The sequence below is a fragment of the Elephas maximus genome, chromosome 2 (genome assembly GCF_024166365.1).
Source record: "Elephas maximus indicus isolate mEleMax1 chromosome 2, mEleMax1 primary haplotype, whole genome shotgun sequence".
In the NCBI taxonomy this organism is placed as follows: domain Eukaryota; kingdom Metazoa; phylum Chordata; class Mammalia; order Proboscidea; family Elephantidae; genus Elephas; species Elephas maximus.
Genome location: NC_064820.1, coordinates 1,457,893 through 1,480,085, shown reverse-complemented (window position 1 = coordinate 1,480,085; position 22,193 = coordinate 1,457,893). Strand labels below are relative to the sequence as shown.

Sequence of the window (22,193 nt, the reverse complement as noted above, 5' to 3'; positions counted from 1 at the left end):
ACACCTCAACGAACGTAACATTCACCGAGACAGACCACACCGTGGGCCATAAACACACCTCAACAAACATAACATTCACCGAGACAGACCACACTGTGGGGCGTAAACACACCTCAACAAACATAACATTCACCGAGACAGACCACACTGTGGGCCATAAACACACCTCAACAAACGTAACATTCACCGAGACAGACCACACTGTGGGGCGTAAACACACCTCAACAAACATAACATTCACCGAGACAGACCACACTGTGGGCCATAAACACACCTCAACAAATGTAACATTCACCAAGACAGACCACACTGTGGGCCATAAACACACCTCAACAAATTTAAGAGAGAAGATGTCACACAAGGTATGTACTTGAGCCACCACAGAATTAAACTAGAGATCAATAACGCAAGTATAGCTGAAAATCTCAAAATATCTGGAGACTAAACACCACATTTACAAATAACATGTGGGTCCAAGAAGAAGCATCAATAGAATTTAAAACTATTTTGAACTAAAATAAAATAAAAATGCAATATATCAAAATTTGTGGGATACAACCACCAATGACTGCCCTGACAGGGAACACAACAGAGAATCTGTGATAGAGCAGGAGAAATGTGGGGCGCAAACCTCAAATTCTAGTAAAACGACCAGACTTAATGGTTTGACTGAGACTGGAGGGACCCCAGAAACATGGCTTCCAGACTCTCTGTTAGCCCAAAACTGAAAACACTCCCGAAGCCAACTCTTCAGATAAAGATTAGACTGGACTATAAGACATAAAATGATACTTGTGAAGAGTGTGCTTCTTGGCTCAAGTAGATACATGAGACTAAATGGGCAGCTCCTGTCTGGAGGACAGATGAGAAGGTAAGAAGGGACAGGAGCTGGTTGAACGGACACAGGAAATACAGGGTGGAAAGGAGGAGTGTGCTGTCGCGTTGAAGGGAGAACAACTAGGGTCACATAACACCGTGTGTATACATTTTTGTAAGAGAAACTAACTTGAGCTGTAAACTTTCACTTAAAGCAAAATAAAAAAAGGAAAAAAAATTGTAGGATACAGCAAAAGCAGCGCTTACAGGGAAAGCTTCTTTATAAGAAGAGATATCTAAAATCAGTAATCTAACCTTCTACCCCACCCATTGCCATGGAGTCGATTCCAACTCACAGGGTCCCTGTAGGGCAGAGTAGAACTAAAACCCAGTGCCGTCGAGTCGATTCCGACTCATAGCGACCCTATAGGATGGCGTAGAACTGCCCCATAAGAGTTTCCAAGGAGCGCCTGGTGGATTCCAAACTGCCAGCCCTTTGGTTAGCAGCCGTAGCACTTAGCCACTAAGCCACCAGAACTAACCCACAGGATTTCCAAGGAGTGGCTGGTGGATTCAATCTGCCGACCTTTCGATTTGCAGCCAATTTCTTAACCACTGTTCCACCAGGGCTCCCCTTCCACCTTAGAAAACTCAAAAAGAAGAACAAATTAAATCCAAAGTAAGAAGAAAAAAAAGAAATAATAAAAACTTGAGCAAGAAACAATAAAATTGAAAACAGGAAATTAATAGAGAAAATCAATGGAACCCAAAGCTCGTTCTTGGAAAGGATCAACAAAATTGATAAACCGCTAGACAAGCAAATTAAAAAAAAAAAGTGAGAAGACACAAATTACCAATATTATAAATGAAAAAAAGGCCATCACAACTGATGCCACAGGCATTAAAAGGATAGTAAAGGGGTACCGTGAACAACTCTATGCCACCAAACTGGTGACTTAGATGGAATGGACCACTTCCTTGGACGTCACTTGAGTGAGCGGAAAGCGGGGGGACGTGGTTCTGCTTCAAGAGTCCCTGAAAATACTTGATCAAAAAGGAGTACTCACGAAAAAGATCATTGCAGGGAACCAAGTACAGAAAACACATTATGCCATTGTAACAACACCTTGCAGTACCAATTGTGGAATGTGCCGTGTTTAGCAGATCACAGATACTGGTTTTCTGACTCAAATCATGACGTGGCAGTAAGTAAATGAGAAGTGGCTTGTAATTACTTGCCTGCATGAATATCTAAATCTCCCCGTTTTCTTTTTCTAAGACACATTTTTCCACATTCCTGACACCTCTGAAATTGGGATACATCTTGGAATTAACATTGTCTTGGGATTACAGTTGACAACATCTCATCCTTTCTCGATGGTGATGTACCGTAAAATCAGTAGCATCTTAGATACAACAAAATATGGTATAATTGAACTGATGCATTTGACTTGTGATGGTGTGGAAGAATACTGAGTACACCATGGACTGCCAGAACAAACAAATCTGCCGTGGAAGAAGTACAGCCAGAATGCTCCTTAGAAACGATGAGGGCGAGACTTAGTCTCACATACTGTGGACATGTTCTCAGGTGGGACCAGTCCCTGGAGCACATCACGCTTGGTAAGGTAGAGGGTCAGCAAAAAGAGGAAGACCCTCAATGAGATACACTGACACAGTGGCTGCAATCATGGGCTGAAACACAGTGATGATTGTGAGGAGGGCTCAGAACCAGGCAGTGTTTCGTTCTGTTGTACAAAGCTTTACTATGAGTCAGAACCACTACGACAGCACCTAATGACAACAACATGGTGCAATTAGACCATGAAAAAAATATATGCATTCCACCAACTTGAAGCAATACTTAAAATATTTCATAAAATTTTCGACTGCATCCATAATACACTGATAATGAATTTCTGGAACGTCAACCTAACTTAAAAAAGGTAAAACCCTTTCATTTATCATCTTTTCATCACTTTAGTGTCGTTGTTGTTAGGTGCCATGTGGTCTGTTCTGACTCATAGTGACCCGTGTACAACAGAACAAAACACTGCCCGGTCCTGTACCATCCACACAAGCGTCGCTACGCTTGAGCCCATTGTTGCAGCCACTGGGTCAGTCCACCTCATTGAGGGTCTTCCTGTTTTTCACTGACACTCTACCAGGCGTGATGTCCTTCTCCAGGGACTGGTCCCTCCTGATCACATCTCCAAAGTGAATGAGACAAAATTCTGTCATCCTTGCTTCTAGGGAGCATTCCAGCTGTACTACTTCTAAGATAGATTAGTTTGTTTTTCTGGAAATTCCTGGTATATTCAATATTCTTCATCAATACAATTCAAAGGCATCAGTTCTTCTTCAGTCTTCCTTACCCATTGTTCAGTTTTTGCATGCATACAAGGCAAATGAAAATACCATGGCTTCAGTCATGCATACCTTAGTCTTCAGAATGACATCTTTGCTTTTCAACACCTTAAAGAAGTCTTTTGCAGCAGATTTGCCTAATGCAATACATCCTTTGAATTCTTGACTGCTGATTTCATGAACATTGATTGTGGAAAGTAAAATGAAATCCTCAACAACTTCAATATTTTCTTCATTTATTATGATGTTGCTTATTGGTCCAACAGTGCGGGTTTTTGTATTCTCTGTGTTGAGTTATAATCTGTACTGAAGATTGTAGTCTTTGATCATCAGTAAGTGCTTCAAGTTCTCTTCACTTTCAGCAAGCAAGGTTTTGTCATCTGTATATCACAAGTTGTTAATGAATCTTTCTCTAATCCTGATACCATAAAAAAAACATATTCTTCATATAGTCCAGTTTCTCAGATTATTTGTTTAGCATACAGATTGAATAGGTATGGTGAAAGGATACAATCCTGATGCATAACTTTGCTGAATTTAAACCATGCAGTATCCTCTTGCTCTGTTCAAACAACTGCCTCTTGGTCTACATACAGGTTCTGCATGAGCACAATTAAGTGTTCTGGAATTTCCACCTTCACAATGTTATACTTAATTTGTTATGATCCACACAGTCGAATGCTTTTGCATAGTAAATAAAACACAGGTAAACATCTTTCTGATATTCTCTGCTTTCAGCCAGGATCCACCTGACATCAGCAATGATATCCCTGGTTCCACATCTTCTGCATTTGGCTTGCATTTCTGGCAGCTCCCTGATGATATACAACAGCAACCATTTTTTAATTATCTTTAGCAAAATTTTACTTGCATGTGATATTAATGATAGTTCATTAACTTCCACATTCTCTTGGATCATCTTTCTTTGGAATGGTCACAAATATGGATCTCTTCCAGTTGGTTGGTTAGTTGGTTCCAAATTTCTTGACATATACAAGCGTGCACCTCCAGTATTGTATCTGTTTGTTGAAACATCTCAACTGGTATACCATCAGTTCCTGGAGGCTTGTTTTTCACCAGTGCCTTCAGCGCAGCTTGGACTTTTTCCTTCAATACCATCGGTTCTTGATCATATGCTACTTACTAAAATGGCTGAATGTCAACCAGATCTTTTTGGTGCAGTGATTCTGTGTATTCCCTTCCATTTTTTTTTTTTTTTTTTTTTTGATGCTTCCTGCATTGTTCAATTTTTGCCTGTAGAATCCTTCAATACTGCAACTAAAAGCTTGAATTTTTGATTCAGTTCTTTCAGCTTGAGAAATGCCAACTGAGTTCTTCCCTTTTGGTTTTCTAACTCCAGCACATTTCATTATAATACTTTGCCTCCTTCGAGCCTCCCTTTGAAATCTTCTGTTCAGCTCTTTTACTTCCTCATTTCTTTCATTTGCTTTACCTACTCAACATTCAGGAAACCCTGGTGGCGTAATGGTTGAGTGCTACGGCTCCTAACCAAAAAGTCTGCAATTTGAATCCACCAGGCGCTCCTTGGAAACTCTATGGGGCTGTTCTACTCTGTCCTATAGGGTTGCTATGAGTCAGAATCGACTTGACAGCAGTGGGTTTACTCAACGCTCAAGAACAATTTTCAGAGTCTTGTCTGACATCCATTTTGGTCTTTTCTTTCTTTCTTGTCTTTTTAACAACCTTTTGCTTTCCTCATATATGATGTCCTTGATGTCATCCCACAACTATTCTGGTCTTTGCTCACTAGTGTTCAATGTATCAAATCTATTCTTGAGATGTTCTCTAAATTTACGTGGCTAGACCATATTTTTATACATATAACATGCACGTTCTATGTTTGTTTCCAACTGCTCCCTCCCCTGCAAGGTATTTTTGTAAGCACAGTATGCCCATTTTTTAGAGTAACATGTAAAAAAAAAAAAAAAAATTCACTTTATGAAAATAAGTGGGGAGGGAGCAGTTGACAAACATAAAGGTGTACGTTATTTGTGTAAAAACACAGAACTTGAGGTCCCACTTTGGCTCTCACATGGACTTGTTCTTATTTTCTTCAGCTTCAACTTGAACTTACAAAAGAGCAGTTAATGATCTGTTCCACAGTTGGCCCCTGGCCTTGTTCTGACTGATGATATTGAGCTTTTCCATTATCTCTTTCCACAGATGTAACTGACTTGATTCCTGTGTATTCCATCTGGCGAGGTCCACGTGTATAGTCACTGTTTATATTGTTTTAAAAAAGTATTTGCAATGAGTAACTCCTTCAAAAAAATCCATCATGCTATCTCTTGTGTCCTTTCTATCACCAAAGCAGTATTTTCCAACTACTGGTCCTTCTTTGTTTTCAGCTTTCACAGTCCAATCACCAGTAATTATCAATGCATCTTTTTTTTTTTTTTTTTGGCTTGTATGTGAACATATTCATTTTTTTTTATTGTGCTTTAAGTGAAAGTTTACAGTTTGAGTTAGTTTCTCATACAAAAACTTAATACACACCATGTTATGTGGCCCTAGTTTCCTCTCTACAATGTGACAGCACATACCTCCTCTCCACCATGTATTGCCCGTGTTCATTCAATCAGCTCCTATCCCCTTCTGCCTTCTCATCTCGCCTCTGGACAGGAGCTGACTATTTAGCCTCATTTTATCTACTTCAAGAACTCTCTTCACAAGTATCATTTTATGTCTTATAGTCCAGTCTAATCTTTGTCTGAAGAGTTGGCTTCAGGAATGGTTTCAGTTCTGACCTAACAGAGAGTCCAGGGGTCATGTCTTCCAGGATCCCTCCAGTCTCAGTCAAACCATTAAGTCTGGTCTTTTTACTAGAATTTCAGTTCTGCCCCCTACTTTTCTCTTGCTCCATCAGGGACTCTCTGTTCTATTCCCTGTCAAGACAGTTCTTGATGATAGTAGGGTACCATCTAGTTTTTCTGGTCTCAGGCTGATGGAGGCTCTGGTTTCTGTGGCCCCTTTTTGTCTCTTGGCCTCATATTTTCCTTGTGTCTTTGGTGCTCTTCATTCTCCTTCACTCCAGGTGGGTTGGGACCAATTGATGCATCTTAGATGGCCACTCTCTAGCTTTTAAAACTCCAGATGCCACTCACCAAAGTGGGATGCAGAACAATTTCTTAATAAACTCTGTTATCCAAATAACCTAGATGTCCCTTGAAACCATGGTCCCCAGACCCCCATCCCTCCTACTCTGTCCCTCAAAGTGTCTAGTTGTATTAAGGAAAGCTCTTAGCTTTTGGTTTAGTACTGACTTCCCCTGTATTGTGTGTCGTCCTTGTCTTCATCTGAGATAATTTTGGTCCACAATCTAATTAGTGAAAACCCCTCTCTTTTCCTCCCTACCCTCATAACCATCAAAGAATGCTTTCCTCTTTGTTAAACCTTGTCTTGAGTTCTAATAAAGTGGTCTCATACAATATTTGTCCTTTTGTGACTAATTTCCCTCGGCATAATGCCTTCCAGATTCATCCATGTTATGAGATATTTCGCAGATTCGTGATTGTCCTTTATTGTTGCTTAGTATTCCATTGTGTGAACATACCACAAATTGTTTATCCATTCGTCTGTTGATGGGCACCTAGGTTGTTTCCACCTTTTTGCTATTGTGAACAGTGCTGCGATGAACGTGAGTGTGCACATATCTATTTACTCATGTGATGGCTCTTATTTCTCTAGGATATATTCCAAGGAGTGGGATTGCTGGATCGTATGGTTCATCTATTTCTAGTTTTTTTAAGGAAGCACCAAATCGACTTCCAAAGTGGTTGTACCATTTTACATTTCGACCAGCAGTGTATAGGTGTTCCAGTCTCTCTACAACCTCTCCAACATTTATTATTTTGTATTTTTTGTATTAGTGCTAGCCTTGTTGGGGTGAGATGGTATCTCACTGTAGCCTTGATTTGCATTTCTCTCATGGCTAATGCTTGGGAGCACTTCCTCATGTATCTGTTAGCGGCCTGAATGTCTTCTTTGGTGAAGTGCCTGTTCATATCCTTTGCCCATTTTTTAATTGGGTTATTTGTCTTTTTGTCATTGAGGTTTTGCAGTATCTTATTGATTCTAGAGATTAGATGCTGATCGGATTTGTCATAGCCAAAAATTTTTTCCCAGTCTATAAGTTGTATTTTTACTCTTTTGATGAACATAAGTGTTTCATTTTTAGGAGCTCCCAGTTATCTAGTTTCTCTTCTGGTGTTTGTGCATTGTTAGTAATGTTTTGTATTCCGTTTATGCCACGTATTAGGGCTCCTAGCATTGTCCCTACCTTTTTTTTCCATGAGCTTTATCATTTTAGATTTTATATTTAGGCCTTTGATCCATTTTGAGTTAGTTTTTGTGCATGGTATGAGGTATGGGTCTTGTTTCATTTTTTTGCAGCTGGATATCCAGTTATGCCAGCGCCATCTGTTTAAGAAACTGTCTTTTACCCCCATTTAACTGACTTTGGGCCTCTGTCAAATATCAGCTGTTCACAGGTGGATGAATTTATGTCTAAATTCTTAATTCTGCTCCGTTGGTCTATGTATATGTTGTTGTACCAGTACCGGGCTGTTCTGACTACCGTGGTGGTATAATAGGCTCTAAAATCAGGTAGTGTGAGGCCTCCCACTTTGTTCTTTTCCTTTAGTAATGCTCCACTTATCCGGAGCCTCCACCCTTTCCATGAGAAGTTGGTGATTTGTTTCTCCATCTCATTAAAAAAGTCATTGGAATTTGGATCAGGATTGCATGTCAATGGGTCTTGATAGCATGTTTGATCAATTTCAGATTTGCAGGCATTGGTAAAACCCTCAATTTCTTCATAGTTGGCATTAGTGTTTGGTGCGTGAATATGAATAATAGTAATATTAACTGGTCCCCCTTTTAGGCATGTGGATATTATCCTTTCGCTAAGAGCACTGTACTTCAGGATTGTTGTTGTTGTTAGGTACCATCGAGTGGGTTCCGACTCATAGCAATCCTACATGCAACACAATGAAACATTGCCCAGTCCTGCGCCATCCTCACAACCATTATAATGCTTAAGCCCACTGTTGCAGCCACTGTGTCAGTCCATCTCATTGAGGGTCTTCCTCTTTTTCGCTGACCCTGTACTTTACCAAGCATGATGTCCTTTTCCAGGGACTGACCCCTTCTCACAATATGTCCAAAGTATGTGAGACACAGTCTTGCCATCCTTGCTTCCAAGGAGCATTCTGATCACACTTCCTCCAAGACAGACTTTTTGTTCTTTTGGCAGTCTTTGGTATAGACAATATTCTTCACCAACACCACAATTCTTCTTCGGTCTTCCTTATTCATTGTCCAGCTTTCGCATGCATGTTAGGCAACTGAAAACACCATGGCTTGGGTCAGGTGCACCTTAGTCTTTAACATCTTTGCTTTTCAGTACTTTAAAGAGGTCTTGTGCAGCAGATTTGCCCAATGCAAGGCGTCTTTTGATTTCTTGACTGCTGCTTCCATGGGTGTTGATTATAGATCCAGGTAAAATGAAATCCTTGACAACTTAGGTCTTTTCTGCATTTATCATGATGTTGCTTATTGGTCCAGTTGTGAGAATTTTTGTTTTCTTTACGTTGAGATGTAATCCATACTGAAGGCTGTGCTCTTTAATCTTCATCAGTAAGTGCCTCAAGGCCTCAAGTACTTCAGGATAGATGTTGAAATATTCTTTTTGATGATGAACGTGACACCATTCCTCTTCAATATGTCATTCCCATCACAGTAGACCACATAACTGTCTGATTTAAAATGACCAATACCAGTCCATTTCTGCTCACTAATGCCTAGGATATTGATCTTCATGCATTTCATTTCATTTTTTGGCAACTTCCAATTTTCCTTGATTCATACTTCAGTTTGTTGTACTGTGCTGACTTGCATGTTGCTACGATGCTGGAAGGTATGCCACAGTTATTTTGAATACCAGGAGGATCCCCCATGGTGAACAGACTTTAGCAGAGCTTCCAGACTAAGACATACAAGGAAGAAGAACCTGGCAATCTACATCCAAAAAACTTTGGCCAATGAAAATCTTATGGATAGCAGCAGAATATTATCTGATATAGTGCCAGAAAATGAGCCCTTCAGGTTAGAAGGCACTCAAAATACAACTGGAAAAGAGCTGCCTCCTCAAAATAGAGTCAAACTTAATGACACAGGTGGAGTAAAACTTTCGGGACCTACTTTTGCTGATGTGGCATGACTCAAAATGAGAAGAAACAGATGCAAACATCCATCAGTAATTGAAAAGTAGAAACTGCTGTATTACCCATAGCTAACTCAAAATTCCATGGGGAAAACACTAAACAGTGCAGGAAGCATCAAAAGAAGATGGAAGGAATACACAGAGTCATTATACCAAAAAGAACTGGTTGACGTTCAACCGTTTCAAGAGGTAGCATACGATCAGGAACCAATGGTACTGAAGGAAGAGGTCAAAGCTGGCACTGAAGGCACTGGTGAAAAACAAGACTCCAGGAACTGAGAGAATATCAACTGAGATGTGTCAACAGACAGATGCAGCACTGGAAGCACTCACTCGTCTACACCAAGAAATTTGGAAAACAGCTACCTGGCCAACTGACTGGAAGAGATCCGTATTTATGCCTATTCCCAAGAAAGGTGATCCAACCAAATGCAGAAATAATACAATAATATCATTAATATCACATGCAAGTAAAATTTTGCTGAAGATCATTCAAAAACGGCTGCAGGAAACTGCCAGAAATTCAGGCCAGGTTCAGAAGAGGACGTGGAACCAGGGATATCATTGCTGATGTCAGATGGATCCTGGCTAAAAGTAGAGAATATCGGAAAGATGTTTACCTGTGTTTTACTGACTGTGCAAAGGCATTCGACTGTGTGGATCACAACAAACTATGGATAACACTGAGAAGAATGGGAATCTCAGAACACTTAACTGTGCTCACGAGGAACCTTTACATGGATCAGGAGGCAGTTGTTCGGACAGAACAAGGGAATACTGATTGGTTTAAAGACAGGAAAGGCGTGCGTCAGGGTTGTATCCTTTCACCATACCTATTCAACCTGTATGCTGAGCAAACAATCCGAGAAACTGGACTATATGAAGAAGACCAGAGGATCCGGATTGGAGGAAGACTTATTAACAACCTGTGTTACGCAGATGACATAAGCTTGCTTGCTGAAAGTGAAGAGGATTTAAAGCACTTACTGATAAAGGTCAAAGACCATAGCCTTCAGTACGGATTGCACCTCAACATAAAGAAAATAAAAACCTTTACAAGTGGACCAATAAACAACATCATGATAAACAGAGAGAAGACTGAAGTTGCCAAGGATTTCATTTTACTCGGATCCACAATCAACACCCACGGAAATAGCAGTCAAGAAATCAAAAGATGTACTGGGTTGGACAAATCTGCTATGAAAGACCTCTTTCAAGTGTTGAAAAACAAAGATGTCACCTTGAAGACTCAGGTGCACCTGACCCACACTATGGTATTTTCAATCACATCATATGCATGTGAAAGCTGGACAATGAATGAGGAAGACTGAGGAATTGATGCCTTTGAATTGTGATGCTGTCAAAGAATACTGAATATACTGTGGAATGCCAAAAGAACAAACAAATCTGTCTTAGAAGTACAACCAGAATGCTCCTTAGAAGCAAGGATGGCGAGACTGCATCTTACATACTTTGCACACGTTATCAGGATGGATCAGTCCCTGGAGAAGGACATCAAGTTTGGTCAAGTACAGGGTCAGTGAAAAAGAGGAAGACCCTCAACACGATGGGCTGACACAGTGGCTGCAACGATGGGCTCAAGAATAACAACGATTGTGAGGATGGTGCAGGACCAGGCACTGTTTCGTTCTGCAGTACATAGGGTCGCTATAAGTCAGAACCAACTCAATGGCACCTAACAACATCATTTTATTGTCAGTCTATCAATAAAACCGGAACGGGTTTTATTGTTTGCTAAAAGTATTGACATTGCCATTTCATCAATAAATTAAGAACTGCTAAAAAATTTATTATCATATCCTAAAAATATATTACCCACACATTCAAAACATCTTTTTCCAGTTTCTCTGTTTAACTTGTTACTATGAAAGTATTTCAAATTTACAGAAAGCTTGCAAAAATAGAAGGAAGAATTCCAGCATGCCTTTGCCCAGGGTCCCTAGTTTTAACACCTGTCACGTTGGCTCGCCTGTTTGCTCTCCCCCTCTCTAAACATTGTCCCTAAGCCGTTTGAGAGTAGGTCGCATACAACCTGTGCCTTTACTGCCTGATACTCCAGTGTGTATTTTCAAAGAAAATAATACATTCTTACATGGCCACAGCACAGCTTTTAAGTCCAGGAAACTTAGCCTTGTATGTCAGTAGTCATTATTCCAATAACACTCCCAAGTCGTCCGCTGTCTCAACAACATCCTTCCTAGCGTTTCCCTCGTCCGGTGTCCCAACAACATCCTTCCTAGCGTTTCCCTCAGGACGGACTCCAGCAGCGTGACACACAGCCCTGAGCTGCAATGCTTCTTTGCTGTCCATTAATCTGGAACAGCTCCTCCCAGGCCATTAACATTCTTTAGGAGTTGTTGTTGTTAGTTGCCATCCAGTCACTCAGAATTATGGCCACCTTACGTACATATAAGGGAACAAAACACTGTCTGGTCCTGCGCCATCTTCACGATCATTAGTATAGTCGTCCATTGTTGCAGCCAGTGTGTGCTCTGAGTGCCTTTCAACCTAGAGAGCTCATCTTGCAGCACTACAGCGACAATATTTGGTTGTGATCCATAGACCTTTCACCAGTTAATTTTGGGAAGCAGATCACCAGACCCTTCTTCCTAGTCTTAGTCTGGAAGCTCTGCTGAAACCTGTCCACCATGGGCGACCCTGCTGTTATTTGAAATACTGATGGCATAGTTTCCAGCATCACAGCAACACATAAACCCCCACAGTAGGACAAGCTGACAGACAGGTGGTCTTTAGAACGCAGGCCAGCTATTTTACCGAGTGGTCCTCACTTTGGCTTCTTCTGTTTCCTCGTGATTGATTCAGCGTGTACATCTTGGGCCAGAACACCCCAATCATCCGTACCAATACCTGCTACGTTGTAACACTGTGACATTCTCAGGGTTCCCAGCCAGAGGCCCATGAAGTCCTTCTGCTCCTTGATGTGACACTAGTTTTGAACACTAGGCTGAGGCGTCATCAGGTTTCCCCACAGCCTAGTTGCTATCTTTTCTTTCATAATTAAGAGGTAATTTGTGGGAGTTGCTCTGAGATGATGCACATACCTGGTTATTCATCAAACTGCCCCCAATGGACCTGCCACTCACTGATGATTCCAGCCTGCATCACCTTTTACTACGACGGTTGCAAAGTGGCTATTTGCTAACTGCATTGTTCCTGCTAGATGCGAACAGTCAGCATTCTACTGTGACAAAGAGCTTTCCCGTCTCCCGTGTCTACTTATCCATCCATCCATCCATCACTGTAACTATGAACTCTTAGATTTTTATTTCATTCAATGGGTCATATTCCATTACTATCCTTGTTCATACTGATGCTCAAATAGTTCCAGTTTGGCTTCTGGGAGCCTCTCTGAGCCGGCTTCTCTGTCCTTCTGACATGCCTCATCAAGTCCTGGAGCACTTCCTTATACTACCGGCAACAAAATGTCTCAGGCTCTGGACCTTCCCTTCCCAGCCCCAAGACCAGCCTCAGGGTTCCTGGTTCCTCTTAGTGCGGGATGATTTTAGAAACCAAGGTCGGAGCAAAAAGTATACCCTCTTAAAGGAACCAATAAAACCAAGACAGACAAAGCAATGGTGCTTCCATGAAGGTCCCTGGTCTATATTTCATGAGAGGTTGGGAAACCACTCTGCATGACCTACGGGTTGTTGTTGTTAATGGCTGTCAGATCGCTTCCAACTCATGGTGATCCCACGTGTGACAGAAAACCACTGCTCGAAAGGGTTTTCTTGGCTATAATCTTTACAGAAGCAGATCACCAGGCCCTTTCTTCCACAGTACCTCTGGGTGGGTTTGAACTGCCAACCTCTAGGTTAGCATTTAAGCACAAACCATTCGTACCACCCAGAGACCTTTGACCAATGGGCTGCTGCTGTTGTTGGCTGCCGTCAAGTCAGTTTTGACCTATGGGTCGAGTGAGCCAAAACCCCACTTCTTCATCACCATCAACACCAAGATCACAAAGGGGTGGAATATTTCTGTGCTCTTAATAGCCAGCAAGACAATTATTTTTTAAAAAAGAAAAAGTTTCCTTCCTTCTGGGAAAAAACTAAATAAGCAAAGAAAGAGATGATAATAGGTAGTAGCTTTCCAAAACATCAGAGGTAGTTTTGTTCCTGAAAAGGATAATTGTAAACTTACTCATATTTTCTCTGTTTCTTTATTTCCAAATGACTGTCATATGCTCAGTAAATATAAATGAAAGGAGTTATTTCAATCTTAAGAAATTAACTGGGTAATTTATACATAAACAGCAACAAGTCCAAGTCTGGATATCATACAAAAAGAGGAGCAGTGACGTGCCGTGTCTGGCTAATGGAGTTCGAAACTATCCACAGTTACAGGTTTGAAAGTGACACGGTTCGTCATGTTCTAATCATATCTCCAAAGCGTGAAACAACTTGAACCAGCTCGGAGACCAGTTAGCCCTGTCCATCAGCAGCTGCTGACCCCCGACGCCTCTGTCCTCTATGCAGCACCTTCTCACCCCTGACCCCACATACCCACATGAGCATCAAAGGTTGTGGAGCCACCGGGAGAGGCAGCGAGCAGTTCCTCCTTCACAGCCCCAGAAGGCGTCAACACGGCCGACACCCCGATTTGGACTTCTGGCCTCCAGAGCTATGAGACCATAAATTCCTGTTCTTTAAAGCCGCCCCCGTGTGGTATTGTGTTACGTAGCCCTAGGACACCAAGACAGCAGCGTTAGTCACGATGGCCAAAAAGTAGAAACAGCCCAAACGCTCATCAACAGAAGACAGGATCTGATTTTTCAGAAGTAGTGCCAGGCCTTTCTTCCAAGGCACCTCTGAGCACATTCAAAACTCCACCACTATCTAATCCCAGAACATTTTCCTCACCCCAGAAAAGAAACCCCATACCTATTAGCAGTCACTCCCCATGCCCCCTCTCCCCTTCCCCTTGCGACCACCAGCCTACTTTCTGTCTCTATGGATTTGCCTATTCTGGACACATCACATAAACAGAATCTGACAGTATTTGTCCTTTTGTGACTGGCTTCTTTCATTCAGCATAAAGTTTGCAAGGTTCATCCATGTCATAGCATTTATCAAGCTTCATTTTTCTTTTTGGCTAGAAAACACTTTTTTCATCTGTTCTGCAGTCTGAAAGGTGCTCTTGCTAATGTTGTTGGTGCATGTCATGGGTTGAAATAAAAAACCCATTGCCACTGAGTCGATTCCAACTCATAGCGACCCTATAGGACAGAGTAGAACTGCCCCTTAGAGCTTCCAAGGAGTGCCTGGTGGATTTCAACTCCAACCTTTTGGTTAGCTGCCGTAGCACTCAACCATTACGCTATCAGGGTTTCCATGGATTGACTTATGTGCCCCAGGAATGTGTGTCAACCTGGCTAGGCTGTGATTCCCAGTATTGTGTGATTTCCACCATTCTGTCAACTGACGTGATTTTCCTATGTGTTATAAATCCTACCTCTATTATGTTAACATGGCAGGACTCAATCCACAACACTAGGTTGTGTCTTAAACCAATGTCTTTTCAGATACAAAAGAAAAGCAAGCAGAGAGACAGGGGGACCTCAGACCACCAAGAAGGAAGTGCCAGGAGCAGTGCATCCTTCGTACCCGTGGCCCCTGTGCTGAGAACCTCCTAACCCAGGGGAAAACAGATGACAAGGACCTTCCTCCAGAGGCGACAGAGTGGAAGCCTTTCCCTGGAGCTGGCACGCTGAATTTGGACATCCAGACCCCTAAACTGTGAGAGAATAAATTTCTCTTTGTTAAGGCCATCCATTTGTGATATTTGTTACAGCAGCACTAGATGACTAAGACAGTGCACAAGCTAACGTTGTTGTTACTATTACGGTTGTTGCTGCTTGTGGAGTTGGCCCCGACTCATGGCGACCCCATGCACAATGGGATTGGGCCGTTATCATCCATACAGCTACCATTTTTTGTTGTTACTGTTGTTGTACCTGCTATCAAGTCAGGCCCCTGACTCATGGCGACCCCACGTACAATGCAGTCAGACTGTTGTGATCCAGAGGGTTTCCACTAGCTGATTTTCAGACTCTGCCTAGCCTGTCTCCGGTTATCCTTTCTTCCTAGCCTGTCTTAGTCCGGAAGCTCCGCTAAAGCCTATTTGACATCACAGGAACACGCAAGCTTCCACTGACAGACAGGTGGTGGCTGCACTCGAGGGATGTTGGGTGGGACTCAAACTCAGGTCTCCCGCATGGAAGGCGAAAATTCTACCACTGCACCACTGTTAAATGGATACTTCCAATTCCCAGAGCAGATCTGCCAGGTCCAAATGTGGCCCCTCATTCCTACTACACCAGACACACACCTGTACTAAGACGTCGGGGTGCCTCTAATCTGCATTACTCCTACCGAGCCATCAGGGGGAACTGGCGCAGAGCCCGGGAGAGGGGGCACAGCGCTAGGACTGCCTATCTCCAACGTGTTCTGAAGGTCCGACTAACAGTTCACCCGCATTACCTCCTACAGGAAACGCTTCTGGACAAACTGGCTTTCTGAGCCTCCAGCCAAGCCTGGGGAACAGGTCAGCGCCCAGAGAATGGGCATGTCCCCAGGAGGGCCGCGTGACCCAGCCAGGCCTTGAGGCACAGACCTGGCCTCCCCTCGTGCCACCCCCCACCCCGAAGGCAAAGCCTGGCACAGGCTGAGCACGGAGGCCCTCCACCTTGCAAATTAAGCCTTCCAGACAAACAGACACCACCTGGGCCTCCCCAGCCCTGCCGGATCCACCGAACAGAAGAGGGCAAGTGGAAGGGCCCCTGTAACACAGCTGATGGGGCGCTTCATGTATCCCAGCTGCCCCGCTTGCTCAGGGTCACCGAGGTGCCACAAGGTCCTTTTAGAGGTTTCTCTGTGCACAGAACGGGTAATAATTGCTATTGCGTTCACCAAAACGACAGGCGTCTTATATAGAGATCCACACACAAAGTCGGTGGGGTGAGCAGTGAGGGGTTCACTGCAGAGGGATGCTGGCCGTCTGTAAAGGGTGACGGGAAAAGCTGGAAAGGGACCATGGTGATGGCCCTACCACACGATAAACGCCACGTCTCTGAACCGTGCGTGTGAAGAATGCTGAAACGGCAAATGTTATTACGTATACATTGACCACAATTAAAATAAACAACAGGCTCCACATTGCTGCCTTGTGAACAGCCCCAGAGGGGACAGAACTTCACAGTAAGAAGCACCAGGAGGCGCAGCAGCTGTGTCAAGGCCACTGCTGCCCCCTGCTGGGACCGAGCAGTATTCCAGGAACCCCAATTCTGACAGTCCTGCCTCCAAGCGCAGCAGGGAACTCCCAGTAAACATAAGGCCTCTGTTCTTACAAAGGAAACCCTGGTGGCATAGTGGTTAAGTGCTATGGCTGCTAACTAAAAGCTCGGCGGTTCGAATCCAGCAGGCACTCCTTGGAAACTCTATGGGGCAGTTCTACTTGATCCTATAGGGTTGCTTTGAGTCAGAATTGACTCGAAGGCAACGGGTTTTTTTGGTTCTCACAAAGGAAACCCTGGTGGTGTAGTGGTTAAGAGCTACAGCTGCTAACCAAAAGGTCGCAGTTTGAAACCACCAGGTGCTCTTTGGAAACCCTATGGGGCAGTTCTACACTGTCGGAATCAACTCAACAGCAACGGGTTTGTTTTTTTTTTTTCCGTTTTTGGTCCTTGACAACCTTACGGGGCAGTCCTACTCTGTCCTGTAGGGTCGCTGTGAGTCGTAATCGACTCCACGGCAACAGGTTATTCCTCCAAAGCATGGATTTTAAATTAAAGTTGTTTTCCCCGAAATGCTAATTATCCCATTGCAGGAGGAATGCCCACGTATCATAATCAGTGGCAAATAACCATCAGAATTCCAAATCAATTATTTGATCCCAAATACTGTATTTTTACACAAAAGACACGCACCTTCTACATTTGTTTGCCAACCACAGCCTCCCTCCTTGAGGTATTTTTGTAAGCATGCGATGCTGCTTTTGTTTTTGCAATAACATGTTAACAAAATCCGCAAAGCAGCACTTATGAAAATATCTCTTGGGGGAGGGCACGATTGACAAACATAAAAGGTGAGCATTATTTGCGTAAAACATAGTTTTACAAACGACCAGGGATCTTGCCCGTCTACCTCTTTTCGCTTCTATAACAAAAGTGCAGACACCCAAGTTTCCTCTCAGTTTTGAGCTTACTGAGAGTTACAATCATAAAGAATCAAGTCACTTTCAAGAATATTTAACCAAATATTTCTAAATGGACTCGAAAGATAAAAGGCTGTGGCATTATACTGTAGGTCCCAATAGTAAGAATAAATTTCTCAAGGCCTGAAGCATCTTACCCAAAAACTGAGGTATAAAAAAACAAAAAAAGTACATTTTCTTTTTTTTAAATTAAAACCCACATCAGTTACGTAGTGGCATTTCAGCAAACATCCAATTCCACAAGATTACTGTGGTAAAAATCACAGCCTTTGAAAAGGGAAAAGGGCCGCTTCTACGGTCTCTAAACCAGCGATTGAGCAGGCCTGCTGCCCCTCCACTCCCCCAGGCGAGGGAGGGAGGGCTGCTTCAACGCCACGCTGTGGTATTTTCACTTTGGAAAGTGCAGAATAAAATTTCAGTACTCAGTTCTTAGGCAAATCAGCCAACTGGGGTAAATTAAAACTAGTCAACACTCAACCGCCCTGAAAGTTATCTCACTGCAAAATCAGAGGACCCGTCAATGGAAGGGGACACCTCGTCAGCCTTCATCAGCGCCTGCAGCTGGGTTGGGAAGCAACTGCAGCTGGGCTTGCCGGCAACCGCAAACAGTTCCAATGAAGGACGTGGGATGTGGGGACCTCATCGGGCAGTTTGCAAACTGTAGTTTTGAAGGCTAGGTAAATAACTGAGACTTTTATCTAAAACAAACATTCAAAAATATAACTGGATCTTTTATGATGAGACTTTCAAGGCCCTGAAGCTTAATCTTTATTAAACCAATGAACCGAAATCCAAGTTCCCTCAAGACTTCTGGGAGGCCTTGTTTTGTGCGTGGGTAGGTGGACGGACCACGGAGCCGTGGCAAGTCAGAAGGGCCTTCGGCAGAACCTAAAACAAGACAAATGGGGGCAGGAAGCGTCTACTCACCATCTGAGGCACTCCGAAAATAACCACGTTTGTGTACTGCGAAAACGTGACCTAGACGAGGAGCAAGCAACATACAGGTTAGCTGTTAAAACCAAACGCTGGGCTTGACTTTGTTTCACAGAAATGAGTGGCAACTTTCCATTTTGTGAAACAGTGGGTTTTTACAAACTCTTTTGTGGTCCTCAAGTTTGCAAAGGAAGAGAACACGAAGCTCGCACTTTTGTTCACACTCGTTCAATACATTAAATCCAGCTGCTGTTGAGTCAACTCCGACTCGTGGCAACCCCACAGGGTTTTCAAGGGTTGATTTCTTCCAAGGTGCCTCTGGGTGTGTTCCAGCCACCAACCTTTCAGTTAACAGCTGAGCGCTTTAACTGCACCGCCCAGGGGCTCCTGCAATCCATTATGGGTTTCCAAATGCTTCCCTATAAATCATCCCAGCCATCCCCACAGCAGCTCCGCACTAAACACGGGTCAGCGTCGGAAAGGTCAGTTCAGGCCGAGCTTCAGCCAGTTCCCGTCCGGGCCGTCCGGCTCCCAGCTCAGCCTGCACGGCTCCACCCACCACCCACTCGGGGGACCTCAGAACCACCTGATTTTTTATGTGGCTGCATCATTAAAGTTCTAGTCCCTTCTTTTCTAAACTTGTATGTGAAAAAGCAATTCAATGGCCTCTAGTTGAAAAACTGCTGAGAGGGGAGTGCTTTGCCGGTCAAAACTCTTACTGCCCAGGAGAAATTTTATTTGCTCTATAGAGATCGTTTATGTATATATGGCATAAAAAAACAATGCAAGTGAATTTTTATAAGCTACTGATTTTTTTTTTTTTTTTTTTACTGATGGCAGTATTACAATGGAAACTTCTCATTTAAGAAAGAGCACTTTACACAGGGTTCTAAAGCAAAATTACAAGGTTTTAGAGTACAAATAAGCTTGGGGAGTATCTTGGACTTTACGAGGACAGGAAGTTGGTGGATTCTTTCTTTCCTCTGTCACCTATCTCTTTCTCTAAACACACACACAAGCACACGGAAAAAGTCTAGCATTTACCAGAAATGACACTGACAAGTTAATGCTTAAATTATCGTTAATAAGATTTCTAAATGAGATTTTTAAAAATCTCAACATTTCATACTAAAAAGAAATAAAAATTGTTTCAATTTAGCAAATAAATTCTTGGAATTCATGTCGCCCCTCAGGTAGTAAACTTAGGCTCCTAACCTAGAGTCTGTCTGTAAAGTCTATCAGTTTAAAATGTGTTCATATCTCATTATACTGAAATATTCACTTGTGTGTCAATTATTTTTCTTTGAATGCAGTTTTCAGTCACTCTAAGTGTGCCATCTGATTCATCTGTTTTGTCTTTTGCTGCTCGTACTTTTGGTGTCATATCCAAGAATTCATTGCTAAAAACTAGATCCCGAAGCATCATCCCCACATTTTCCTCTAAGAGTTTTAGATCTCACATTTAGGTCCTTGGCCCATTTTGAATATTTTCATGTATGGTATGAGGCATGGAACCAGCTTCATTCCCCTACAGAGGAAAATCCAACTGTCTCAAAAAACCCGCTGCCACTGACTCGATTCCGACTCACAGAGTTTCCAAGAAGCAGCTGGTGGGTTTGAACCACCGACCTTTATGGTCAGCAGCCGAACTCTTAACCACTGCTCCACCACCACCATTTATTAAAGAGCCTCTTCCTTCCCCTAGCACCCCTGTTGAAAATCCACTGACCTCAGATGTGTGGTTTATTTCTGGACTCAATTCTATTCAGTCATGTTAATTATGAATAATAAACTTTTCAGCTGGATTTTTCCAGGACCATTCTCTGGTCAACATACCTTCCACAAATCTGAGATGTAAAATCTGGCAGAGTCACGCACGCCTTCTCGCCATGCGCGGTATCTGGAGTACCAAACCAGCCACGGATTTAGTTCATAACCAACGGCCGGGAACCCCTCCTTTGCAGCTGCTATCACCTGTGGGAAGGGGCAGGATGTGTTCAAAACCGAGAACATCGTTTCTACAGGCAAACGATATGGCCATTTCCTACTCAGGGTCTACATTTCCTAAAATGGCCAGTCAAAAAGCAGTTCCTTATCCGTATGACCCAGCAGTTCCACTCCTAGGTATGTACACCCAGGAGAACTGAGAACAAGTTCAAACAAAAACTCACACACGAATATCACAGCAGCACTAGGCACAGTCAGCAAAAGATAGAAATAACCCAAGTGTCCACCACCAGATGAATGGATAAACAAAATACAGTCCAGCCATACAACGGAGCGTTTCTCAGCCATCGAGAGAGATGAAGTGCTGATATGTGCTGCGACATGGATGAACCGTGAAAACGTTCTACTCAGAGAAGGAAGCCAGTCACAAAAGACCGCACGTTATGAGATTCCATTTGTCTGCAATGTTCAGAACAGGCGAACCCACACAAACAGAAAGTAGATTGGCAGTCACCCAGGGCTGGAGGAGGCGGAGGGGAAGACCGCTTAATGTGCGCGGTTTCCTTTTGGTGTGAGGAAAAACTCCTGGGACTGGATAGTGGCGATGGCTGTACCACACGGGAATGTACTTAATGTCACTGAATTGCACGTTTTAAAACGGTGAATTGAGGAAAAGGAAGCATCTCCGCTGTCTAAGATGCCATTTGAAAGTTACGTGGCTTTGTGGACAAGGTAACGGCCCAGCCACATAAACTCAGCTTCCTCATTTTTGTCAAAGATTTCATGTAGAGTATCAGAAGAGGTGTTCAGGTTTGCATAATTAATTCTGGATTAGCCAACCCCTGGGTGGGTCTAACAAAAAGTTGCTGAAAACTTGCCATATCTCTCCACCAGCGGGCTAGACAGCCTTGGTGAGATGCATAAGCCTGGGAGAACTGTTTGGCAAACAAGGAATAGTTTGCAGTAAAAATAACCTGTCAGTGAAGTTTCTGCAATCAGTGGCATGTCATTTCCTCAGTAGTTAGAGACTGTCCACTCAAAACTGGAAACGCAGGCAAATGTGCAACGAAACAAGTGGAAATAAAGCCCCCGCCCCCGTGATGTGGGAGGGCTGGGGGCCACGGCTGGGGCCTCCATCCACTCTGCCACCACGCTCCAGGGGGGCGTCCTTGGTTGAGCTGTTTGTACTGCGGCAGTTTCCCAAGGACCTATAGTGCCGCCCTGTTAGGAAGAAAACCGTCTCCTTAGAAACCTTAAAGATACCATCTAAAACGTGTGAGGCATTCAGAGCTGGACTGAAGAAGCTTCCTCCTAATTACAATATCCTTGTTCTGTTTTACCTCTTCCTGATCACTGAGGTCACCATTCTGGGACTGAAGGGTCTGTGTCACCTGCAGAGTCCCTGGGTGGCACAGTTAACACACTCAGCTGCTAAACGAAAGGTAGAAGGTTCAAGTCCACAGCCTCCTTGGAAGAACGTCCTGGCGATCTGCTTCCCAAGTCAGCCATTGGAAACCCTTCGGTGCACAGTTCCACCCTGACACACAGGTCATGACGAGTCAGAGCTGACTCCATGGCGACTGGTTTTTAGCGTACGTCCACTGGGTTGGTGGCAGCTGCTGAGGCCCTGCTG

At 43.3% G+C, this 22,193-nt stretch overlaps 1 protein-coding gene across 48 annotated transcripts in view; it reads right to left on the bottom strand.

Moving 5' to 3' along the window:
- Positions 1-22,193, bottom strand: part of ATPSCKMT (ATP synthase c subunit lysine N-methyltransferase) — a 36,491-nt gene that overhangs the window by 6,508 nt on the left and 7,790 nt on the right. For 39 of the 48 annotated variants that reach the window (XR_007514112.1, XR_007514084.1, XR_007514124.1 and 36 more), the window contains exon 1: positions 167-14,033. Coding sequence is in view for 38 of the 48 variants with exons in the window: in XM_049860407.1 (XP_049716364.1) it covers positions 167-232 (66 nt within the window). In the remaining 10 variants the exon portion in view is untranslated. Of the gene's footprint in view, positions 1-4; positions 14,152-18,607; positions 18,659-20,449; positions 20,588-22,193 lie in introns of those variants that run through there. The other 9 variants (XM_049860282.1, XM_049860312.1, XM_049860341.1 and 6 more) reach the window with 6 other exon arrangements.